This window comes from Haliaeetus albicilla, chromosome 20, assembly GCF_947461875.1.
Source record: "Haliaeetus albicilla chromosome 20, bHalAlb1.1, whole genome shotgun sequence".
Taxonomy (NCBI): Eukaryota; Metazoa; Chordata; class Aves; order Accipitriformes; family Accipitridae; genus Haliaeetus; species Haliaeetus albicilla.
This window is the reverse complement of record NC_091502.1, coordinates 27,900,990-27,922,560: the sequence shown is the minus strand read 5'-3', so window position 1 is coordinate 27,922,560 and position 21,571 is coordinate 27,900,990. Positions and strand designations below refer to the sequence as shown.

The 21,571-nt window shown below is 48.0% G+C and overlaps 4 protein-coding genes across 4 annotated transcripts in view; all 4 read left to right on the top strand.

Moving 5' to 3' along the window:
* Nucleotides 1-21,571, top strand: part of FHIP1B (FHF complex subunit HOOK interacting protein 1B) — a 421,115-nt gene that overhangs the window by 87,040 nt on the left and 312,504 nt on the right. The gene's annotated exons all lie outside the window — the stretch shown is intronic.
* Nucleotides 568-1,524, top strand: LOC104318119 (olfactory receptor 52B2-like). The gene has a single exon (XM_009919259.2). The coding sequence runs from the start codon at nt 568-570 to the stop codon at nt 1,522-1,524; it is 957 nt and encodes a 318-aa protein (XP_009917561.2).
* On the top strand, nt 5,632-7,356 carry LOC104318121 (ubiquilin-1). The gene is made up of 2 exons (XM_009919260.2): nt 5,632-5,935; nt 6,083-7,356. Exons 1-2 carry the CDS (start codon nt 5,632-5,634, stop codon nt 7,354-7,356), a joined length of 1,578 nt encoding a protein of 525 aa, XP_009917562.2.
* Nucleotides 12,995-15,739, top strand: LOC104318122 (olfactory receptor 52B2). Its single transcript, XM_009919261.2, has one exon. The coding sequence runs from the start codon at nt 14,119-14,121 to the stop codon at nt 15,076-15,078; it is 960 nt and encodes a 319-aa protein (XP_009917563.2). The 5' UTR covers nt 12,995-14,118; the 3' UTR covers nt 15,079-15,739.

The following is a 21,571-nucleotide window of genomic DNA, read 5'->3' as shown; positions in this document are numbered from 1 at the left end:
TAGGTAGCTTTCAAACAGCTCTGAGTCACTAAAGCGGGGTGTCCCAGAGCAGGATGAGCAATGGACATACCTCCTTTGTGGCAGTCATGGGAGAGTAGAGAATTTTCCATAATATATTTCCAACCCTAGAGATTTCTCAATTGCAGCATAAATGGTGGTCACATCCAAGTATGTCACCCAGAGAAGCATTTATGCGATCACTGTTTCAAGAGTGAAGTCTCCTGTATATTTTGCTCTAGTTCCCAGCAGCTGCAGGCAGTTGCAGGCAGAAGACTCCTTGCTTCAGAGACTCAGATGGCAGAAATAACAGTACCTAGCCAGTACGTAGGAACCTGAATAGTGGTGAGGAACCCTGATGGAGTAAATTGCACAATATTTAACACTTCCAGATAAAACACGGTTCAGAAGTTTAAGTGTCTGTGCCTTGAGCAATGCTAATCATGAGTTCAGTTCCCCTTTGTATCCCGGTTATAGTTCAGCTGCTCTTAGAGCCTTTCTTCCTACCTACCTTCCTACCATTACACAGCTCCTGCAAGCGACGAACAACATGAAGTGTTGCATCAAGCCATGTCAACACCCAACGTCTCAGGTTCCCACCCTGCATTCTTCATCTTGGTGGGGATACCTGGGATGGAGAAGTCTCACACCTGGATCTCCATCCCAGTCTGCATGATGTACTCTGCGGCCCTGCTCGGGAACTCGGTCCTCCTGCTCACCATCGTGAAGGAGCGCAGCCTCCATGAGCCCATGTACATCTTCCTGTGCATGTTGGCAGTGTGCGACCTGCTGTTGTCCACTGCCACCGTGCCCAAAACCCTCAGCGTCCTCTGGTCTCTGTCTACCCAAATCTCTTTCAGTGGCTGCCTGGCACAGATATTCTCCATCTATTTCGTTTTTGTGGCAGAGTCAGCTGTTTTACTGGCGATGGCCTTTGATCGGTACATCGCCATTTGTGACCCCCTCCGATACATGACCATCCTGACGCGCTCTGTTGTGGGCAAGGTTGGTGTGGTGGCTTTAATCAGGAGTTTCTGCATCATGTTTCCCCCCATCTTCCTCCTCAAGCGGCTGCCCTACTGTGGGCACAACGTCATGCCCCACACCTACTGCGAGCACATTGGTGTGGCCCGCCTGGTCTGTGCTGACATCTCTGTCAACATCTGGTACGGGGTAGCTGCTGGCTTCCTTTCAGCTGGCTTGGACACCCTCTTGATCATCGTCTCCTACGCGCTGATCTTCAGGTGTCTCTGGGGGCTGCCATCCCCACGTGCCTCCCCCAAGACTCTGCACACCTGCGGCTCCCACCTCTGTGTCATCGCCATGTTTTACACACCGGCATTCTTCTCCTTCCTAGCGCACCGGTTTGGCCAACGCGTTCCTCAACATGTCCTCATCTCCTTGGCCAACCTCTACGTCGTGGTGCCGCCCATGCTCAACCCCATCATCTATGGGGTGAGAACAAGGCAGATCTGGGAGCACGTGGCTCACCTGCTCAGGCTGGGGGGCTTAGGCAGCAGGGCATAGCCGGGCAGGTGGGAATGGGCAACCGGGCTGGTCTACCAGTGAGAGGGGTGAAATGAAGCTTTGAAAAGAGGGAAATGAATGAAAGACAGTGGGGACCTGGCAAATGTGGACCAGATGGGAATGTTTTCAAGATAAGTGTGTTCAGCAGACTTCAACATCCAACCCATAGCTCTGTTGCAGAGGGGCTGGACAGGTTCCCAGATGTACCGGTAGTTCTGGTGCACGCCTGCTGACTAAATTTTGCTGAATTTTATAGACAGCTCGGGCAACCCCAAAGTCTCCAATGCACCTCAAACTTCTTTATATTGTGGTGCACGTTTCAATTCAGATTTTGCCTGTGAATATTTCCATTCACATTTTCAACTGCAGATTCATCCTGTCCATAGCCTTTGGGAACAGGACTCAGGCAAGTGGAAATCAGCAGGTCTGGATAATGTGTGGCTGGGGGGTCCAGAAGAGCCTGTGGAAGAGCCACCAGGCCTGCAAGTCATCCTCAGGTATCTCCAGGCTTAGCAAAACTAGTGGAAAAAAAAAAAAGAAAACAGAAAAAAAGAAACCCTTTCTGATATGTGCTAATATTAAAAAGGAGAAATGGGATTATTGAAGAAATTTGAAACTGCTTAGTTTGACATTAGCTCCAAATAAAATAATGGAAAAGTGAATATGAGACTTGATCAATAAAGTGTAAAAAGGGCAAGAATGTAATTAATGACAGTCAGTACTTATTTTTGGTGTTATCTTCTGAAGACTCATGTCATTTCATTTTCTGATGACTTCCACATTTGGGTGATAAAGTTACCCGAAGGCTGAATACAACTGTGAGTATTTTTTTATTTTCAGAATATTGTGATATATACATCATTATAACAAACAAACAAACAAACAAATAAATAATAAGTAAAGCAGATGTTAATGGAGTTTGGCTAACTGCAAAGTCTTATTTCAGTGAGAGCTGCCCACTGAGAGCTAGTTTTCCGTACATTTCTGGGGACATCCAGCAGGGACTGATTGGACGCTGGGTCTGATGCTATATATGATCATTATCAGTTGTGTAGAAGTAAGTATAAAATCATTGCTAATAAGGTTTTTAGATGAGGCAAAGACAGCTAATTTAATAGAGGTGAATGCAGTGTCATACTCCTAAGGAGGAGGGGTACAGGCTGTATCAGAGAAGGGGGCTGCAGTCCCAGCGGAGGTGGCTCCAGAGGAGCTCAGGCATCTGAGGGAAGGAGCGTTTTGGTGGGGGCACTTTGGCTGATGCTTGGCCAATGGGCCAATGTGAGGGTCCCAGTGTGTTCCTGTAGCTGTGCAGGGGTGATGGTGGGCAATGCAGGTCCATGTTCCCCTCAGCTTATTCTCAATTACTTCACCCAGTCCCAAGGTCCACATTTTTGAAAACTTATGGTGAGCTGGGAGGAAACCTCAGTGCCTGCTGCTGTCAGTGGGATGGGGAGGGACCAGGGGAAGTTAGAGACATGCTGTCTTCCAGGACAGGTCCTGCTCCTTCCCCCAGCACACACCAGCACTGCTCAGTCCCCGTGAAACACCTCTCCACTGCTGCAATAATGAGAGGGGTAAGACAAGGGGGAGAAAATCTGGAGAAACCAGCACTTTGATCCAACTCTGCTCAGCAGCAATAACGGCTGAGAGTTGGTTCAGGGAAGAGCAGTAGGCAACAGCATCTACACCGCAGTGGCAAGACCTGCACCATGAGGAGCTTCATCTTTGAGCAGCGTTGGCCCACAAGCACAGCCTTCGGGTTTGCCACTTGGGCTGAAGCACCTCCTCCTTAACACCTTGAAAGCTTCAGCTCTCCAGCAGTGAGGCTGGCAGGAGGGGTTGCAGGCAGGGGTATTTCTAATGCCTCTCTAGGTAGGATAGGCTTCCTGCACAGACAGCAGGAACAGCTTTTGTCTGGAAGGACAAATACAAGACAATCTACACGCAGAGACCCTTGCTCCCTCCGCTCAGCCCACCTGGGCTGCAGATGCCCAGGGCCAGCTCAGAGGAGCCACCTGCACAGCAAAAGCCTGTGGTCAGTGATTTCCACCCTGGCACCGTCCTGCTCTGTGCCCTGCCCTGTGTAGATGCTTTGCTCTCCTCACAGCTGACTGGGACGGCTCCTCTCAGACATGCCTTTCTCAGGGACCACTGGGGTGGCCCCCCTCAGTGGTGCCCACCAGCCCCAGAGGCCAGATGGGCTTTTCTTACATGATGTATAAAGCAGGTGAGGAACACTCTGCCTTTTGTGGGCTGTCACAGCATCTTCCCACCCAGATGTCTGTGCTGGTGGGAAGAAGAGGGATGAAATGCAGCCTTGTGGTGCAGTCGCTATTTGCAGTGCACGGGCAGGGGTGGGAGGGCAGGAGTGGAGGACATTGTCCCCCTCCCGAAGGTTTCCCCTCCAAGCAGGGGAGGGCTCTGAGGCTGGCACAGAGAGGCAGGGGCAGACGCACTCGGCTTTTGCTCGTGCCCTAAATCCAGTCTGCTCCAGAGCTGCAGTGTGGCACCGCACCGCCAGCTGAAGTGGTTTGCAGACATCAACATTTTGATGGTTTGCAAACAAGAAGTTTTGATGGTTGCATTTGTGCAGTGGCTTCCTATGTGTGTGCCCACAGGTTAGTTGTGGCATGTGCTGTGGTTAATGTGGAAGGAGACATTTCATCTGAAAAACCTGCAGCAGTGAACCTGCTGGCTAACAAAGACAGGAGAACAATCTCGCTGGTGGTCAGTGGCACTGTGTGTTGAAACTGCACTGCCCTAGCTGAAGGCAGAAATGGGCAGCAGCAAACCCTCCCAGAGCAGCAGGTAAGTGCAGAGAAGAGGACTGGATCCAGACGTCTGTTCTGGCAATTCGTGGCTGTTAGGAGTGCTTTAGTGCAGCCTCTTGAGGGCTGGGGTGTACCCCAGGGGTTGCTCTGTCTTGCGCAACACGAGCTCAGGGAATAAAGCACATCTGACCAGAGACATTTTAAAGATCTCTAAAAAAACACCTATTGCTGGGCTCAGTGGAGGATAAGCCGGTGGCTTTTGGCCTGGCTGACATATCTGGGGCTTGTAGTAATCCACAGCCTGTTTTAGCCTTAAAACAAATTGCTAGGGGGGAGCAGGCTAATGTCAGTCATGCAGTGCAGTGAGGGGGTGGGCTTACTCATGGTGAGAGCAGTGCTGCAATCCTGCCCTCTGGTTTGGAGTCGGTGGTTTAAGAGATAGCAAAAGTCTGGAGAGGAGGGAGACAGAACAGACATATTATTCAAGTGCTGGAGAAAATTCTTGATCTATGAAGGGTGCAAAACATATTAATTTTTAAAGAGTTGTAGAAGCATCTTCATTGCAGGGTGGAAGTCTCAGGAGAAAACATCTGATGCTATGGATCATTGTAATGCCCTTGAGAAGGATGAATTTGAATGAATGGAAAATGAAGACAAACAATTTCTGATTAGAAATAAAAGCCTTATTTTGAATAATGAGAATAATTAACTGCTGTGAGAAGCTCATGAGAGCAACAGTAGATTTTCCAGCAGTGACTATACCCATATATATAGGGCCATGTGGAGAGTGGAAGTTATTTGGTACAAATTTTCCAGATTTCCCGGATTTTCCCATGTCATGGTCCTCCCTGTGCCCCAGGGACTAGGTTGGCTGGGGACTGTGGAAGCGAGGAAGCCTGAGCTCAGCTCCAAGGGAGGTGCCCCCTCCCCAGGCCATTGCTGCTCACTCTGACATCAGTGGAGATGTCATAGCACAGGGACAGCTGCATGGCAATTCTATGTGGGCAGGAGGCCACAGCGGGACAAGGAACATGGGGGGACTGCTTGGGCGGTGAGCGAGCAGAGCAGCTGTGCAACATCTGGCTGGTATGTGCATTTGGTCTGCCCTGCAGGGAGAGGCAGTCCTTGTCCCTGTGTCACTTCTCCCTCCCCGCAGCTGTCACCATAGCAGGGGCAACAGCCACCCCCCTGTTTCACCTGGCAGCCATTGCCCCCTGTTGCTTCCCACCTTCTGCCAGCACCTCTGCTTTTCAACAGACCAAAGCGCAGTCCTGGTCTCAGAGCCACCGTGTCCAAAAGCAAAGGGGCAGTGGAGACTAGTCAACCTTTTGTCACCATGGATTCTTCAAATATCATCAAAATCACTGTGAAGACCCTCAAGCAGAAGGAGCAGTTTGAGGTTGCTCAGAGCAGCACCATCCAGGAGCTTAAGGAAGAAGTTGCCAAGCGTTTCAAAACACCCCCTGATCTGCTGGTCCTGATATTTGCTGGGAAAATCCTCAAGGATCAAGAGACTTTGAGCCAGCACGGAGTTCACAGTGGGGTCAGCATCCACGTGGTCATCAGGTCCCAAAAGAAACCACAGGACAGCCTGACAGATCAAGGAAGAACGACCACCCTGATGCCACCTCCCAGCCACAGTAATTCCAATTTATTCTACTTGGGAAGCATAGGTGATCTGCAAAACCCATGCTTGATCCATCATAACTTGTCCGAGCTGTTGACCTCCAGCCAGAAAATAGTGGCCCAGACCATGGAGAACCTCTTGTCTAGGATCCTCAGTTCAGGCCTGGATCTGAACACCATCAACAACAATGCATTTTTGCTAGGGTTCCTCCTTGGGATGACAGGTGCACATCTCCTAGGCCTGGACTCAACAGACATGTTGGACTTGGTGAATAGCATTCAAGAACAAGATGTGTCCATGCAGAGCTTGATAAGCGAGATGGTGCAGAGCACCTTTGTGCAGAATGTCCTTGACAGTGCTGATCTTGTCAGGGATCTCATCATGTCCAACCCTCAGATGCAGCAGCTGGCTGAAGAAAATCCCGAGATCAGTCAGATTCTTACCAACCCACATACTATCAGAGAAATGTTAGAGGCCTGCAGGAGTCCTGCTGTAATGCAAGAGATGATAAGGAACCACGACTTGGCCATGAACAACCTCGAAAGCATCCCTGGTGGGTACACAGCTCTGGAGCAGCTGTACAGGGAAATTGAGGAGCCCATCTTGGATAATGTGCAGGCACAGCTGGGCAGCAACCCATTTGCTTCCTTGGACAGTAACCCACCCCCGAGTGGAGCCAGGCTACCAGCCCATACTGAAAACCGGAGGCCATTACCCAACCCTTGGGATCCGTGGTCCAACAGAGACAGTGATAATGCAGATGACTATGATGGCCAATTTGCCAGCAGCAGCGTGGGCAACCATTTTGCCTTGCTGAGTTTGGGTCCTGCAGCAGGTACGGTGGTACCCAACTCAGGGGAGGTTCAGAGCATGGTTCAGCAGCTAACAGGAAACCCAGAACTCATGCACAACCTGGAGAGTGCATTAATGAACCCCAACAGCCCAGCACAAACACTGCTGAATAGTGCTCGTATATCAAGTGATGGAAATTCTCCACCTCAAGATCAACAGGCACAGCAGCTGCCACCGGCAATGGAGAATGCTGAGATTTCATCCCTGCTGAGAAACCCCAGAGCGCTGCAGGCGTTGCTACAGGTCCAGCTGGGATTACAAACCCTCTCAACAGAAGTACCAGATTTTTTACTTAGTTTGGAGGACTCAAATGTGGATCTGGAAAGCATGGATGACTCGGCACAAAGCAGTGAGTCTGAGGATGATGCAATTTTGGTGTCAGATGAGGATGAAGCAGAAGATCAGGTGGAGATGGATGAGGAGGCGCCACAGACCAGATTTAAGAGACAAATGGAGCAGCTCAGTGCCATGGGCTTCCAGGACCAAAGTGCAAACTTGCAGGCACTGATTGAGGCAGAAGGAGACATAAATGCAGCAGTGGAGACACTGGCAAAAGCACCATCATCAAACAAGATACCGTAACTGGTTTGTCCAAATGAACCAGTTACAGTACCTCATTTGTTGATGATTGTATTTCAGTCTCATCACATACTAAAAGCAGCAGGGTGCATATTAAGAAGTTGTGTGCTGTAGCATTCTTCCACCTCTGAGAATTAATTTCCCTTGCCTGAAAGGATTTATTGCATTCAAAAACAGTAGACATGGGGACCTTTGTTGTGAAACTGTGAGGGCAGGCCCTATCTGAATGTGGTGCTACCCCTTTACAGATAGTCTGTGATCCAGGTGTGTATGCAGGGAAAAAACATGCCAAGAAAAGACACCAGAGAGGGAAAATGTGCTTTTTTACAGGTTAGGAACTGAGATCCAGAGATGCTGAAGACCAGATGATAAATAAGCTTGCGTCCCATTTGGACTCCAAAACAAACAGTGGCACAGCTGCTTTTTTTTTTTAAATCTGGCCCTACAGAAGAGAGGCAGGGAGTATCTGAGCCATCTCATTCCTGTCACTGTGGGCATCAGGCTTTCCTCAACTGAGCAAATGCTGTTTTGAAAGTCAATCTGTCATTTCTGCCACTGCTTCTCCTATAGGAGTGAAGTCCATGAGGGTTATGGTAACCATCAGTGATGGCTGTAAGTCAGATTTTCATCCTGAATATGTTCACAATTGGTTTTTACCCCCCTATTGGTGCACAGAAGTTTTTAGTTTCATGCACCAGTTCAGAGCTTCTCCCATTAGCAAATCCTAAACCCTTTGTGCTTTGCTCAATGTCACACACACGACCAGGGATTAAGGTATCTTCTCCAGACCCTTCCTCAGAACCAGAGCTGAGTGTCTTTGCAAGTCTTGTCCCCTTTGCTTTGCTGTGTGTGAGTCGGAGGCTGTGAACAGGGTTGTGCCATATGCAGCCATAATGCTCTTCAAAGCCTTGTCTCTGTAACACAAGCTCTGATAAGTGATTTAGGCATTCAAGGTTTGCTGCTGCAGAGCTGCCTGTAATGTCTCAAAACAACGTCCTGGCCAGCCCTGCTGCTGCCGCAGGGGAGATGGAGCAACTGGGGCTGGCTGTGCTCCTCTGGACCTTCTTCCCTTCTCCCAACCCTGCCTGGTGTGAACAAGGTCAGGATCAGCCCAGACCCCCTTCCTTTGGCCCCTCTGTCCAGTTTTCCACCAGTCCCATCACATCCCTCCCTTCCTGCTCCTCACCCGTCCCCTCTGCCCTGCCACCCGAGCTCTGAGACTCCTTCTTCCTGCTCTGGGTTTCCCACTCATTCCTTCCACAAGCATTTTCTTTCCCAGCATCCTTCCCTTACAGTATGTCCAGTGAGGTTTTCTACCTGTTTCTTTCACCTCCTCCTCCACCTTCCCTATTTATGGTTCTTTAGCCGTTCTTCTTATGCCAAATTCAGACTTTTTGTGTCCTCTTTCTGCTTGTTATTTTGCATCTTGTTCCTTCTTTCTCCTTTTTTCACCATTCTGGAGGTGACTGGAGGATTGGTCCTGGGGAGATGGGCTTGGTGCTCAATAGACTGTGGCTGGAAAATGCCCCTCCCTCACAGCAGACCTCGTGTGGGACTATGCACGTGCCAGCAGCCGTGCTTCATCTGACCTGCTGGGATAAAGCTAATTCCCCATGACAGCATTAGTCTCTGGCAGCAGTTGACAAGCTGATCTTAGTCATGTCCTCTGTTTACTGATGGACAAAAGCTTCAGCCCTGCCCTTTCCCCTCAGCCACAGGGATGTAGTTTTTCCCGGGGGTGATGATCATAGTTCGTTGGGTTCTCCATGCAGCAGCTGTGGCCTGAGGAGTGTGTTAGCTGCACCATGTCAAGACTTTGCAAACTTCCCCGGTGGTTAAAACTGCCACTGATGCGTCAGGATTGTGCTGCTGTGAAACGCCTCTGCTTGGGGCCATGCTCAAAGACTCAGATGACAAAGTCTGCCCCTGAAGTCATATGAGGCTGAACATGTGTGCAGAGCCTATGTGACCTGTGCTGGGCTGTTTGTCCAAGGCTGATGCTGGAGTGAGACATGTGTGGGTGGTAGGCAGCAAAATGTAAGGATCTAGATGTGAATTGTGCATCCAGCCTCCTGCTGCAGCCAGTGGAGATCTTGGCATGGCTCCTCTCTCATGCAGAGGAGCCCAGCACTACTGGAGATGCCCTTGGGCATCTGAGACATCCACAGGGGGCTGGCAGTTGTGACACAGGACCTACAAGACACCTGTGTCCCTCTAGATCAGTGGCTGGAGATGAGGAGGAAGAGAATAGGGCATCTTAGAAAGTGCGTTAAAAATCAATGGAGCATGTACACACAAACGATTGGTGGAACCAAGTATTTCTTTAAAATGCTTCTGTTCCAAATTCAAGCAGTTTTAAGGTTTCAGTTGCAAAAAAGTGCTAAAATAATTTGCCACTTTAAACTCCTTTTAACTTTTTTCCTTATAAATATTTTGGTAAACCTGGGAGGAACTCATGACACATGAAGAAATCACTGAATGTAGATATTTTCTCCCACAAAAATAACCTCCTGGCTTTGCTCAGCTTCTGTATGGGATTTTTTGGTGTGATTTGGCAGTTGCTGGAGGACTGTGGTCCCTTGAAGTCTGTGTAGTGGGGAGTGTAAGGACCTTCTGTGCTTGCAGGACAGCATGAGCTCTGCCACTGCTTTCACATCCTTCTCTCTTCTCCTTGTCCATGGAGGCAGCTGGGCTGATAAGCTTTAGGTATCTAACTTGTTAGCAAGCTGGTCCTCATCCCTGGGAGCTGGGCTTTTTTTAAAGGTGCCTGGGCACCTGAAGATATAGGTGGTAGGGTTTGTAAAATGAGATGTTATCTCTGCCTTCAGTGCACCAGCACATGGAGAAAAACAGCCCGGATTCTGCATCTCCCTAGAGATTTATCCCCCAAGCCCCTCTCCCCAAGGCTGTGAGGCATGGCCTGTGATCGCTGACCCTCTTTCTCATCTCATCTTGTGAAATTAAGGCTAAACAGCTCCAAGGGGGACTCTGGGCCTCCCAGCATGGAACAAGCAAGCTGCAGTGACGAGCATTTCATGTTTGGATGTTGCTGTTAGGGGGACTTGCTGGTGAGAGTCCCTGCCAAGTGGGAAAGAGAAGCCAGATTTCAGGTGGGCTTTCCATTCTAAGGCTGTTCCTGCCTCTCCCACTTGCAGTGGCCGCGTGTGGGCTGCCCGGTCTGCCCAGCACTGCTGGGGGCCTGGCAGGCACAGAATAGCCCATGTCCGGGATGCTCACCACCCTCCAAATCAGGGGGCTGATCCAGCCCTGGGTGCTGCCAGCTCCTGCACCCAGGCATCATTCGAAAGTCTGCTGGCTGCAACCTCCCTGGGAAAAGCTGTATCACCTATTTGTACAGATGGCTGAGCTTCAGTGCCCACCCGTGTTCCCTGGCACTGGCTCCTTCCCTGGCACAGGCAGCAGCAGTGGACAATTCCAGGCACACCTCTCCAGCCTGGCCAAGGCAATGAATATCTTCTGACCAGTGTCACCCTTAATAGCACTAACTGTGCTTTTCTAGGTGCCTGAAGCAGCGAAGCCACTGCAGCATCGATCCATCCTGCAGCTCTCTGGGCAACCTCTACTGGCCCTGAGTTCTGACACAGCCAGGCATTGTGTCTTACTTTGTGTAGCAATCCTAAACAAGCCTTAGCACAGTGGGACTTGAGCCTTGTGGGTTTTATGTGTGTTGAATGCTGTGCTCCACAATTGCTCTTGTGGAATTATTTTTTTATGGTCAAAATCTTCCTGTGTTTCTTCAGGTGTGGGTGTGCTGCTGAGCCTGTGATATCCACAGCTGCCTCTGCTCGGAGGTTAATTTGTACTGAAATGATTCAGCCTGCAGAAAATAGTTTCTACAGGCTAATTTATTTCTAGCCCTATGTATGGTGAGATTCCTGAGGGGCTGAAGGGAGGGGTGGTCACTGACTGACCTGGGAACTGGGGGCAGTGTCCAGTCATTCATCCAAGGAGGGCTCCTAAGCCCCAAACTCTTCCTTCCAGCCCCTGGAGCAAGCGAAGCCCACAGACTGCTGCTCTCATTGCTATGGGGAAACTCTTCCAAATTCCTTTTATTGCATTAATCACCAAGACCGTTATGTATCATGCTCAATAATCTATTCAAAACATGGATTGCTATTTATACTTATATGCTAAGATATTTGCAAAAGTAATTGCATCGAGTTTGTACGTCTGGATGCTCGGCACTTTTGATAAGTCAGACTGCTTTTTTTAGGACGCCTGTTTTTCCAAAGCTTGACTATGTCTTGCCACAACCTGCAGCTACATCACGTCAGTCCAACCAGGGCCCCGAGGACAGGAGGTGCAAAGCAGCGCGGGTATAATTGTGCAGTTGGTGGGAAGGGAGGCAGGGCAGACACAGAGCCACACATTGGGGACCTGCGAGTGTGTCTGCAGAGAGCGATAAGCTTATAATGTGTGTGTGGTGCAAAGGTGGGGCTGGAGGATTGGGGGGACGACATCCCAGGGCACGTCTCCTCAGCTGGAGGGCTCTTACGGAGCTGCTGAGCAGGGTACGGCGATTCCTCCATTCCCTGGGATCCTGCAGAGAGGTACAAGTGCCCCCCACCACTCTGGCTTCGGCACTGCAGCCCCTGCCTGCAGCGCAGCCAGGGACACACGTTCCTCTTAAGGTCAGGGATCGGGTGAGCTCTTTGTGTTGTGGATTCGGGGCCAGAAGTATCTCTAGGACGTTGAGAGTCTGGTGCAGAGGTGCCAAATTCCTGATTGACAACAATCGTGTGAAGAGCCTCCCCTCGCTGACCTGTGAGATCAGCCACTCTCTAATAGAGATTATGTATTTTTGAGAGCTGGGGTTGCTGAGTTAAAGACAGCAGGGCAGCACAAACAGGCAGGAGTAAACCACACACAGGGTGATCTACAGGGAGGCAATGCCAGCGTGGACAGCTCACCTGAGTCACCTGCAGCATCCCACAGCTTGCTCCTTCGGGAGGGCTGCCGATGTGCTCAGGCCATGCAAGAGAAATATTTCTATTATTTTCATTCTCTTGTTAGAAGACAATGAATCACCAAGGAAACTTTTCTCTCCCACCCCGTTTTTGTTTCCCTAACCTCTCTTCTGAAGGCTGATTATTTGTGGGGGAGGCTGCCCCCCTGGGATGAGATGCTTGCAGCTGCAGGCTTCAGAGGTGCTCACAGCTGAAGCCTTCTACAGTGATCCCAACAGACTTGTGCAGACCCTTTTGTAATCCTTAGGCAGCTCTGTAGGAATGTGATTTTTTTCTAGGTTATAGCTTTTAGTTTAGATTAGGATTAAAAGATTTTAGGAAAGAAGAATCCAAGGGACAGCTCAGGGGTAGCTGTAGGAGATGCATTCTTAGAGCTGTATCTGTATTCATACAGTTTTACAGTGGCAATTAGATTATGGAGGAAGGGGTCTAATGCTGAGAGGCTCCTCTTGTGCAGAGCTCCTGGTTCCACTGAGATTCCCACCTGCAGGTGCAGTGAATCCTTGTTTATTTGCAGTTTAACATTTGCATTTTGCAAGAGATGACTAGCTTTTGTTACGGCAGAATAGAATACATATATTATCAGCATTAATAATATTTTGTCTTTTAATACATCACATATTTTTATTTCATCCAATGTTTATACTGAATTGTTTTAAATCATTTACAGAATTAGGTAGTTATTATTTTGACTAAATTTATTTTTAAAGACAGTCCACTGTCATGTTTTGTGTCTATGGAGCAGGCTCCTTGGACTTTCTTGGTTCAGGATATTTTAGATGTGACCTGTGTCTCTTACTGAGTGTGAACAGGGAATCAAATCTGTTGTTTAAAATACAACTGCTAATACATGGAGCCAATATTTCAGTATGCAGCAACCTCACAGTTTTGTTTTTAAGTACTTGTGTCACTTTCTCATCTCGGCTGCATTATGGGTAACTCCTATTTTGATTTTTGATTTTTAAGAGCTGACTGTTATTGCAGAAGGTGCTGAAAAAAAGTTGCATACCATTTTAACTTGTGTGAGCCTGGGTCTGATCCAGCCTCCAGTGCTCTTTAGACATCTCCAGGGCAGCAGTGCATCCTTTCTTTGGCGGGTGGGGGAACGCCGTCTCACACAGGTTTTCCCCTGACACAAAGGTCTTTCCAAGTGCCTAGTTAGATTTTATTTCGGCTGGATTTGCACTGAAAAAGAGGTTCAAAGCAAGTGGTCCCAGAACCAAAAGGAAAGGGAGAGAGAAGTTTGGAGAAAAGGAAGGAACATGGGCAGCCAACTTCAAACCTAGGGCTAATTTTGTTCTCTTAACTTAGTGTGAGTCCAGGTACCTTAAAACTCCCAATTATCCCCTCTGCAGTTTCTGATGTCTGAGAACATCTTGTGTATCCCTGCAAACACTTGACCTTTCCTCTCTCGTTGCCTGACTTGCTTCTGCTCTGGACTTAGAGAACTTCAATTTAAGGTATTTGTGCAATAAAGGTTGATTCTGTCTCCATACACTCTGGTCTAAGTGAAAGTACTTGGAAGAAAAATACACTTACATTGTGTTAAAATCAAATGAGGAGAAAATTTGGACATTGCGGTTTACACGTAGTAGGAGTATAAGTACATGCTGTAACACATTGCAGACCACGCATCTTCATAATTTGGGTTCTTACCTCTGGCTGTGGCTATTAGCAGATCAGAGAAGGTGATACAAGGCATTTGGTAGTGATGGAAGAGCTTAAGCATCTAAAATAACATTCTGCAGTGTCTTCTGCCTTTGCTTTCAGGTGAAACATGCCACCATTCAACCTTACCAGCATGACACCAGCAACGTTCATCCTGGCTGGCATCCCAGGCATGGAGAAGTCACACATCTGGATCTCGATCCCGTTCTGCTCCATGTATCTGGCGGGCCTGCTAGGAAATGGTGTCATGCTGTTTGTCATAAGGACTGAACGTAGCCTCCACCAGCCCATGTACCTCTTCCTGTCCATGCTGGCCATCGTTGACCTGATGCTGTCAACCACGACTGTGCCCAAGATGCTGGCTCTGTTCTGGTTCAGTGCCGGCGAGATTTCCTTTGGCGCCTGCCTGACCCAGATGTTCTTCCTGCATTTCAGCTTCTCGGCAGAGTCGGTGATCCTGCTGGCCATGGCATTTGATCGGTTTGTTGCCATCTGTTACCCCTTGCGGTATGCGGCAGTGCTGACCCAGTCAGCCGTTGTCAAAACTGGGCTGGTGGCTTTGCTGAGAAGTTTCTGCATCATTTTCCCGTGTATATTTCTTCTGAAAAGGCTGCCATTCTGTGGGCACAACGTCATCCCGCACACCTACTGCGAGCACATGGGCATCGCCCGGCTGGCCTGTGCCGACATCTCCATCAATATTTTGTATGGCCTTGCAGTGCCTTTTGCAGCAGTAGTGGTAGATGTTGTACTCATTGCTGTCTCCTACATCTTAATTCTTCTGGCATTATTCAGACTCCCTTCTAGGACTGCCCGTCACAAGGCTTTCAACACCTGTGGCTCTCATGTCTGTGTTATATTACTTTTTTATATTCCTGCTTTCTTCACTGTTCTAACACACCGCTTTGGTCAAGAAATCCCCCACCATGTCCACATTATACTGGCCAACCTGTATGTGCTCTTCCCCCCGCTGCTGAACCCTGTGGTGTATGGTGCGCGGACACAACAGATAAAAAAGAAGGTCGTGAAAGTGTTCATCTGCCCCAAGAGTCATTTGCTGCAAGGATAAGAGTGAGATGTCGCTATCAGAAAGTGATGAACACCTTGGTGGGACTCCAACCTCCCCACCCCAAATAGTCTCTTTGTACTGTTTCACGCAGCATGCCTAAGTCTTCTGCTATCACAGTCAAATACAGAACACCCAACATCCCCGCATCACTTTCCCCAACACTTTGTAGAAAATGTAAGACAAAGACAAAAGTCAGGATCTCTAATGGGCGGTGGAAGGAGAGTGATCAAAGAAAGGAGAACCTACCCCTTGTGGGAACTTGTGGGGTCACTTGTGGGAAATCCCCTACAAGGTGGAGGCAGGCAGCTTTCACTGTAATGTGACAATAAATCTACATCTCAGCAGTTTTCTCTGTAGTCAGGTGAAAAGAAATGTAATCAACTGGTTCTTCTGAATCACAGGTGTGTAATGGAGTTCATTTTGGAATTGTTTCTTTATTAAAATTCATAGTATTGAAAAAGTCTCCAAAAGGAATAACACAGAAATAAAAGCAAGTGTTGCATGTTAGCATGCATGGGGTCTCTTTATTTCTTAACTATATTATTTGACCATACTTTGAGTAAACATGTAGGTGAAAAACTATTCCCGAAAGTACACCTGAAATCATTTATTTTTTAATAAAATGATAGGTTATAATAGAGGGGGGGATTCTTCAGAGGCATCAGATCAGGCATTCCAGCTGTACGTTTGGCTCTAGAAGTGTCAGTCTCTGCTGGGGTTGCAAACAGGAAGACCAGTGATGGAGAGGATCCTTCCCCTTTGCTCAGCACTGGTGAGGCCATGCCTGGAGTACCGTGTCCATTTCTGGGCTTCCCAGTACAAGAGACACATGGACATACTGGACTGAGTCCAGCAAAGGGCCACCAAGATGATGAAGGGACTGGAGTACCTCTCCTGTGAGTAGAGGCTGAGAGCGCTGGGACTGTTCAGCCTGGAGAGGAAAAGGCTTGGGGAATCTTATCAATGTGTATAAATAAATACTTGATAGGAAGGAATGAAGATGAGGGCACCAGACTCTTTCCAGTGGTGTCCAATGATACAGTAGAACGACGTGGGCACAAACTGAAATACAGGAAATTCCTTTTAAACACAACTAAACAACTTTTTACTGTGAGGCTTGTCAAGCACTGGCACAGGTTTCCCAGGGAGGTTGTGGAGTCTCCATCTTTGGAGATATTCAAACTCTGTCTGGACATGGTCCTGGGCAACTGACTCTGGGTGGTCCTGCTTGAGCAGGAGTTGGCCCAGATGACCTCCAGAGGTGCCTTTCTGCCTCAACTAGTCTGAAGCTGTGATGCACTTGCCTCTGATGCCCACAGAGTGGATCAGACAACTGGCAGTCAGTGGTCATATACAAAATAGGAAGGACCAAAACCACAGCTAATGTAGATTGACTTAGATCCTCAAAAGTCTCTGAAGGCACCTCAGATCTTGGCTGTTGAAGAAAGATATCTAAAGAGCCTTTAAAGTGCATCTGTTCTGCTGCCTAGGTCTTGCTTCACTGCACAGAAATGCTTTTTTTCTGAAAATTTTCTACAGCACAAGGGATAGTCAGTGCTAAACAAGTGGCTGAGAAACCATCTAAATCCAGCAGCTGCCTTAAGCCTGATTTGTTGTAATGAAAACTGTCCCCAAACTCTTGTTTTAGCACTTAATATCTTTTCTGTTGGTGCAGATCTTGACATTCCTTGTTTTGCTACGTATCTCTCAACAAATCCCCAACAAATAATTAAAAAAGAAACCATCTCAGTTCCAAAACCAATCAAGTCTCACTTGGTTCCTAACCTTGCAAAATTGCTGTGAAGATGATCCAGGACAGTCACAAAAGCTGCCAGGGAGAAAGAAACTAGTGCTACAACACTCAATGAATGGCACATTTACAGCATTGTTGCCGGTTCCTGCGTAAAACAGATGATGAATTTCTTTTTGCCAGGAATCACTGATTCTGTATAGTTTTGAGGTAAAAAACAAATCTAAGTTTGGCTTTGGTTTCTAATGTTTGAGCTGCATTAGGTCAAACCACTAATTTGGGTTTAATTTGTGCTGAAAATTCTGCATGTCTGCCATCTTCATATAAAACACAATAATCTCTTTGCATGTATGTGTCAAATCTGGGCTGATATTTTGCAGTAGATTTGTTTTAGGAACACGTGTCCTGTCCTGAAGATTGCTCCTTTGGAGAATAATAAAGGTCCCATTTTCCCGGATGGCTGGAAAATTGAATAAACAACACTTTGCTGATCAATAAACTCCTTTAAATTCAGCTGGTGAACCTGCAGCAGTCTAATTGCCAGCAGATACAGCTGTGTCACTGACCAAACAGCCCCTGCAGAAATGTTCAGGAGGAATGTTTTCCTGCATTTCCTGAGTGAGTGAAGTATGTGGGTGGCCTGGCAGGGTGTCACCAGCGCGATCCCACTGATCCTGGACCTATGGAGCAACGTGATGAAACATCACTGGGGTCCCTGGGTGACCAGCACTGCTTCAGCAAATTAATGCAAATCCACTCCCATCTCCACTCTACTAGTGGTTTGAATCAATAGAGGTCAAAACTCAGGTGAAATCAAACCCTGGCCCTTAATTTGCAACGCTATTGACACTTCAAGAAACACCAATCCCAGCTCCCTCAGTGAGGTGCGTAGCTCTGTGCATGGGAGAGCAATCTTGCTCATCCAGATGCCTGCTAAATTGGAATAGGTCTGGAGCCAACACTAAGATAAATGATGCCCTATTTCTACTTAGTCCATAATTACTTTCTGTAGCTGTTACCAAACTGTAGACGTGTTTCAGTTTACATGTGTCATGCAGCATACTTCTGCTCACAGCTCTGGGCTGTGTCTAACCAAAGCCAGGTTTACATCAGCCTGGCTTGGCTGTGGATATCGGACAGTTTAGCCCTGGGAGTGCCTGCCTCTGGTTCAGTTCATCTTCCAGGGAGCACACAGGGCAGGCAACATCGGAACAGCCTGATTGGAAAGTGATGCTGCAAATGGAAGTGCTTATAAAAAGTAAAATATGATTTTGTTTTGTTATCTCCATTAGTTTTGTCTTGGACTCGAAACAAGACTAAGGATACATCAATCACAGAGGCTCATTGCCAGATGCTCATTTTGGGGACAGACTTTTTAGTAGGGTCTGTAGTGATAGGACAAGGGGTAATGGTTTTAAACTAAAAGAGGGGAGATTCAGACTGGATATAAGGAAGAGATTTTTTTATGCTGAGGGTGGTGAAACACTGGCCCAGCTTGCCTAGAGAGGTGGTCGATGCCCCATCCCTGGACACATTCAAGGTCAGGTTGGACAGGGCTCTGAGCAACCTGATCTGGTAGAAGATGTCCCTGCTTCTTGCAGCGGGGGTTGGACTAGATGGCCTTGAAAGGTCCCTTCCAACCCAAACCATTCTATGATTCTATGATTCTAAAGACTCTGCTGGTATGATGCTGGGCTCTCAGCATCATAGTCCTAGCAGACCACTCTGCTATCTCCTGGGTTTTACTAGAATAGAATAGAACAGAGAGTTTCAGTTGGAAGGGACCTGCAATGATCATCTAGTCCCAACTGCCTGACCACTTCAGGGCTGACCAAAATTTAAAGCATGTTGTTAAGGGCATTGACCAAATGCCTCTTAAACACTGACAGGCTTGGGGCATCGACCACCTCTCTAGGAAGCCTGTTCTAGTGTTTGACCACCCTCTTGGTAAAGAAATGCTAATGTCCAGTCTAAACTTCCCCTGGCACAGCTTTGAACTATTCACTAGTGTGCTGGGAAGTCAACAAGTTTCTTCTCTGGGGCACAGCTCAGGAAGGACCACCTTGCTCACTGCACCCGGCTCCCATCACATCCCACTCGCCCACCCCAGGTCACCACAAAACTTACTGTGGACATTTGGTCCAGGAGGGACAGAACAACAACTCTGCACTGCACGTCATCTGCACACTGCAGACAGAAATGGCCCTGCCACCATCGGGTAAACTTAAAACCCTTAAGGAAATGCTGAGAGCCATGGGAAGAGCACAGAAAGCCTGGGGCTGCTGTCCAAGGGCAGTGGATGTGCCTGCAAGAAGCAGCATGTGGCACTTGTTCTGCACTTGGAGGATGCATTGCACTGGGCAGCGCTAGCAGCTCTGACCCTTTGGCAAGCCTTCTCCTGAGAAAGCTCCCCTCTCTCATGCAAATCCTCTTGCAGGAATCAGCCTTTAGTCATTGCCATGCTGGGTGTGAATTCCTCTTGGCTGTTGATGATGGAACTGGGGATAACCAGACCTGCAGCACAAAGTGCTTTTGTCAAAAGGCCATACAGGGTAGTGCAAGCCAGCAGGCAGCATGTGCTGATGCTTAGGGAAGGAGATGCGAGTGTTGCAAACACTGAAGATTTTGCTAGTGCCAATACTCAAAGGAGGGGGAAGGACCACCGTGCTTTACAGCGGACAAGATCCTAAATGTAGTGGGAGCCCAGAGAGACAAAAGGGCAAGATCCTGTGTTACACCAACATTAGGTGGCCAGGTCCAGGTTATAAGGAAGACTTCAGACCATCACTGAGCCCTTGGAGTGAAGGAATGCACAAAGCCTCTTGGTGGGAAGGGGAGGACTGGGTTGCTGGTACAGGGAATATGGGCAGAGACATCCACTGAAATCAGAAACTGAGAAAAACCTACAGGGACGGGATGGGATCATATGGGTCTGTGAACTGTTGCTGACATCTCCAGAGCACCCACAAGAGAGCAGCTTTCACCATCAAGCAGCTGTCCAGGTACAGCTCGTGGGGTTCGCAGCCCCCCCCCCCCCCCAAGAACGGGGGCGGGGCAGCCAATTGAGGCTGGTCGGGGCAAGCCCAGATGTTGTTTTGGGATATTATCCTGATGATTTCCTTATGAATTTCCCTTGTTTCATTGGTGTAAATGATGGGGTTTAGCAATGGAGGAACAAAAAGATAATGTGACTGTAAATGCAGAGTTACCAGTGACTGTTGGGCATGGAGGGAGCAGAGAGCAAACGCAGGACACAAAGTTCAGAACTTCAGGTGCTGTGCAACGGGCTGCAAGACTGAGATTGAAACATGATTAGAAAACCATCAAAAAAGCTGTGCTAGTAAGAGACATACTAACTGAACTGCCTGTCTTCAGGTTTGGAGAGGAAAGCCTCTGCCTGAAAACTTGGCCCTTTTATCCATGTGCACAGACTTAGCTGCAGAGCGGAGAGGTTGCCTCGAACGTGGATGAATTAACCCATTGCAAAAGAAGCTTTCCTGATTTTAGAAAGGCTGAATACACAGTGCAATTTCTGTCAGCAGTCTTAGTCTGCCTCAGTAGGGCTTAATTTGCCATAGTTGGAAAAGTCTGCTTTTCAATGAGTTGCCTGCTGCTTTGTATGCAAGCAAGCGAGTAATTTGATTCACATCTATGCTTCTGGGTCTGCATCTTTACCTCTGTGCCCACAACTTCAACGGCACAATAACAAATATAACCCTGAGGTGGTCCAGTTTACTATCTGCTAAAGGACACAGAAAAGGTCAAACTGTCTTCTGAGGTGCCATATGGAAGAGGGATTTCCTTCATGCAGTTTATTGGAAAAAATATTGCGGTTTTCAGGACTTTATACCAGGCATAGGGACATTTAATCCTTAGGTTTCCCAGCCCTTGACACAAAGAAAGCTGGAGAAATTAATTGCAAACAAGACAGTCATATATTGTTTAATTACCAAGTGCTGGCAGGGAAAGCGTAATATCCTTGGTGATCTGTGTTTGACTGCAGGTGGAACAGTGGCACACAACACTGCAAAACCCGGCAGCTCATTATTTAGACACGAGGCTCTGCTGTGGCAGCAATGGGGAGGCACAGTAATCCCAAGGAATGCTTTTGAAAATCAGTGCAACGCTCTTGTGTAAATCTGACACGGTCATTGTTGCAAATATGAATACCTACTGCAGAAAGCGGTTTGCAATTGGATTGAGCCAGCTCAGGAACAAGGATTGATGACTCAAATATCAAGGAAATGATGCTTTTGTTAGTGCACATGGTATCCAGTGGGCTTGGCACTGCAGGTAAGTGGTCCAGGCTGTGCTGTCTGCTGCTTGGAGGAGCCTTCCTTGGTACTTGTGGCTCCTGGAGCACTTCAGTTGCACAAAAGGTCTGAGTGATTTAGGACATTACCATCCCAAGGTGCCAGACGCTGGATCCCTAGGAAAGAGAAGCAGTCTTAATGCATAAGTAAAGCAAACTGCTTATTTGTAAAGACCATTTATAATTTACAACAGCTACCTCTGGTCTTGTGCTTTTGGAGGGACAGGTGACATCCAGCAGGTCTGGCTGAGCAGCATCAGCATTTTGACTTTCTTCTCACAAAGGTGTCCTGCAGATTTTGAACATTTCCTCACAAATGTAAAAGGCTGTTTTTCTTTCTATGGACCATATGGTAGTATAAGCTGATGCCAGGATGTAAATGACTGTGAGGTGGGCAGGGACAGAGTTTCCTGCTATTTCAGGAAGGTGGG

Coding starts and splice junctions, on each gene's coding strand:
- LOC104318119 (XM_009919259.2), top strand. CDS start 568: ATGTCAACACCCAACGTCTCAGGTTCCCACCCTGCATTCTTCATCTTG.
- LOC104318121 (XM_009919260.2), top strand. CDS start 5,632: ATGGATTCTTCAAATATCATCAAAATCACTGTGAAGACCCTCAAGCAG. Junction 5,936..6,082: donor GATGCCACCTCCCAGCCACA/GTAATTCCAATT, acceptor TCCTCAGTTCAG/GCCTGGATCTGAACACCATC.
- LOC104318122 (XM_009919261.2), top strand. CDS start 14,119: ATGCCACCATTCAACCTTACCAGCATGACACCAGCAACGTTCATCCTG.